This window comes from Morus notabilis, unplaced genomic scaffold, assembly GCF_000414095.1.
Source record: "Morus notabilis unplaced genomic scaffold, ASM41409v2 Scaffold1065, whole genome shotgun sequence".
NCBI lineage: Eukaryota > Viridiplantae > Streptophyta > Magnoliopsida > Rosales > Moraceae > Morus > Morus notabilis.
In genome coordinates this window covers 72,945-76,270 of record NW_010356738.1, presented here as the reverse complement: position 1 = coordinate 76,270, position 3,326 = coordinate 72,945, and the positions used below count along the sequence as shown (strand labels likewise).

The 3,326-nt window shown below is 33.3% G+C and overlaps 1 protein-coding gene across 1 annotated transcript; it reads right to left on the bottom strand.

Moving 5' to 3' along the window:
* Positions 1-1,695: 1,695 nt before the first annotated feature.
* Positions 1,696-2,598, bottom strand: LOC21388758 (LOB domain-containing protein 6). Its single transcript, XM_010088568.2, has 2 exons — positions 2,590-2,598; positions 1,696-2,485 (listed from the first exon to the last, which is right to left on the bottom strand). The coding sequence occupies exon 2, from the start codon at positions 2,452-2,454 to the stop codon at positions 1,696-1,698; it is 759 nt and encodes a 252-aa protein (XP_010086870.1). The 5' UTR covers positions 2,455-2,485; positions 2,590-2,598.
* Positions 2,599-3,326: the final 728 nt, after the last annotated feature.

The window sequence follows — 3,326 nt, the reverse complement described above, 5'->3', positions numbered from 1 at the left end:
AGTGTAGTGATGAATGAGAGGAGAGGAGAGGAAAGAGCTTAAGGGTAGACCGTAGCGACAATGATAGTTCCGTATATATAAGTTATGATAGAAACTTTTAGGATTAAGATCACTTAGTTTTGAAATAAAGGAGTTTTTTAAAAATAAATAAGTTATAGATATATGAAATACCTATAATTTTCATACAAATTGGTTTAGTTTGGTTTAATTTTTTTGGGGGTAAAACCACAAACTAAATCAATTTAATTGGTTTTTTAAAAGTTTAAACCAAATCAAACCATTATTAATTAGTTTGGTTCAGTTTTCTTTTAGTTTGGTTTGATTTGGTTGGTTTGAATGTCACCCCTAATATATATATATGATATGATTCCAGAGCGCCCCTCATCCAGAGCTTATAATTCCCTTAAGAATTTTTCACATACTTTTGAAGTGTTTGAGACAATTGAATAAGTTTTTAAACAAGTTGACTCAACTAATATTGGCAGACAATGGAAATGAAAGCTTTCAAAACCTCCGTACTATAATGTTACTATCTAACTAGTCAGGTGAGTGGAGAGTATAACTTATAACTTTTCAATTGAAAGGAAGAATCATTCTCTCATAATTTATAGCTTTAGAAACAAAGGAGAAAATCTAATGCGTTAGTCTAGCTAGATAATGAACGTTATATGAACCCAATAATAACTCCACTGCAATCAATTATACGTCAACCACTACGTTTTAAACGAAAAATAATCTATATCGATCTCTTCCTAGATAATGGATATTTATAAACATAATTCAACTGTTGTAGCATATTACTACAAGTTTTCGATAACCATGCTTCAAATAAAACATAATTTTAACTCTTCTCTCTTGTAGCATATAATTCCAAAATGAAAATAGTGCATCAATTGTGAAATACTTTGTCATATTAAGTTGGAAGCTGCTTTTTATTTTGTTAGTAAGCCCTATAATAAATTAATAAATTGATAGAAGGAGTATCTAGAACACCTTAATTCTGTCCTATTAGTACTTATGTAGTTATGTACCATTAATTTTAACTATCCCGCATGATTTGTACATGAACTGTTGTACTCTTTGTCCTTTTGTTTTTAAAAGCTGTGCAAATAAGTGTGTCACAGGAAAGAGAATCATAGCAAGTCCATCAACAACTACTAGCTATGTTTCAATCTTATGTTAGAAACAGACCACATTATATTAGTCATATAAGCATGCAGATTCAATAACCATTGTATGTTTTGCATGTATGTATAAATGTGAAGATACATGAAGATTTAAATGCCATGCACCCAAAAATGAAATATATATATATATATATATATATGAGATGAAGGGAAAAAGAGAAGGACAATTAACAGAAAAAGGAAAATACTAGATAACGAAATGAATGGTAACATTTAGAGATAATTTAATAACCACCTTATTATTTGTTGTTTAAAACATTTTGTCTCATAAAACTAACTTGATTCTAATAAGCGTTTATAAAGCTTTCTATTTTGATAAATATATGTATAGTATATTCACCAATCTAAAAACGTAATATTTTATCACCATTCACTCAATAGCGTAGCGTGGAGGGTGGAGTAATAAAAATATACAGAAGTAAAAAGAATTCAACTGTAACATAAAAGTAAAAAAGGTATTAGATATGTATAAATACCTAAGATGAATGCCTTGTATAACATGAAAGGTTCAATTTTGTTGATGATCTCCTTCCGACTTCTGTTGTGAACTGATGATAAGCTGTGTTTGAAGCTGATAATCAAGAGGAGGAGGATGCACTTGTTGTTGCTGAGACTGGATGTGATAATTAGGGACGTTATCGAAACCTCCCAAACCCAATGAGGGTGACACAACACCACCACTAGGAGAGCCACGGCCACCACCATTCATCTGATTACTAAACCCTCCGCTTACCGGCGGAACATGATCGAATCCGCTATTAAACATTTGCTGCTGATGATGATGATATTGTTGAGCATTCATCGGCTCGCGGATCAAGAGCTGCGCAGACGCATTATTGGTGGGTTGAATACCAAGAGTTGGAGGAGGCGGAGGAGCCATGCCATAGGAGGGCGGCGGAGGCATCATCACCATCATAGCCTGTGGGCCAATGTAGGTGGCGAGCTCCTTCTTGGAGGCGTGGACCTCCGCCTGGATCTGCTTAAGGCGGTTGTGGAGGATGGTGATGAACCCGACGCAGCCAAAGACCGGATCCCTCAGGCGAGCCTCGGCCTCATAAGCAAGGGAAATGGCAGCCTCCTCACGGTGCACAACCGTCAGCTCATTGAGGATCTTGGCTACATTGCTGGCGCCGTACACCTTGTGGACGCTGGCAAATTTCTGCGGCTGGTCCGGTGGGAAATAGGGCGCAAAAACACACTCCTGCGTACATTTTCTCCTCAGAAACTTGCACGCCGCACATGGAGAGTGGGAGCTACTTGACGCCATTATTTGGATTATTTGTTTGGTTGAATTAGATCTGCCAACAAAAAATTCAAGAAAATAAATAAATAAAAAGATCAAACAATTACCGATAAAATATCATAAATAAATGAAAAAAGTAAAGAGAGAATTAAAGCTAACCCTAGATTTGAGAGAAGTGAAACAGATATGCAATTTTGTTGTCTATTAATTGAAGAGGCCGGCTATAAAGGAAAGACAGAATGAAAGAAAGAATTATATGATTGATAAACAATTAAGAGGAAATCACGATTCGACTAAAGATAAAAAAAAACGTTGTTTATATGATTTACATGATTGGAAAATTGTCTTTGATCGTCTCCTCCCTTGTTATTGAACTCAACGGTGGTGAAAATCAATTCCTCTTTAATCAAGAGAAAGGAAGGCAGAGGCGGAGAGAGGGGAAGAGACATGAGAGGGATCGAAGGATTTCAGTAATATGATCTGAAACATATTTTATTTGTTTAAGGTAAATATAAATATAAAACATTATTCCAATTTGTTAAAATGATATCATCAGCATTATTATTTTTTCATGAAATATCGTTATTTCTTGTTTTTTTTTCTAATACAAAATTCGTTATTTATGTTTATTATTAATACAAATATATTTTTCCTTAAAAATAGTAAATTTATTTTCGTTTCTTCCTATTTTAGAAAATTGTTTTTCTTTATTTAAGTAAAATTAGTATTGTTTCTTTTTTTTAGTTAATTTTTTTTAAACATTAAAAAATTATTTTTTCTGTAAAGAAGCACTAATGACGTGCTTATTGTTGCTATTGTTTTTTCTTTTCTTTTTCGCTCATCATCATTTCTTTTGTGAGAAAATTAGGTAAATAATCTTTTTTATCACATTTTTA

Bases quoted from the DNA above. Each gene is read 5' to 3' on its own strand.
- LOC21388758 (XM_010088568.2), bottom strand. From the start codon at position 2,454: ATGGCGTCAAGTAGCTCCCACTCTCCATGTGCGGCGTGCAAGTTTCTG.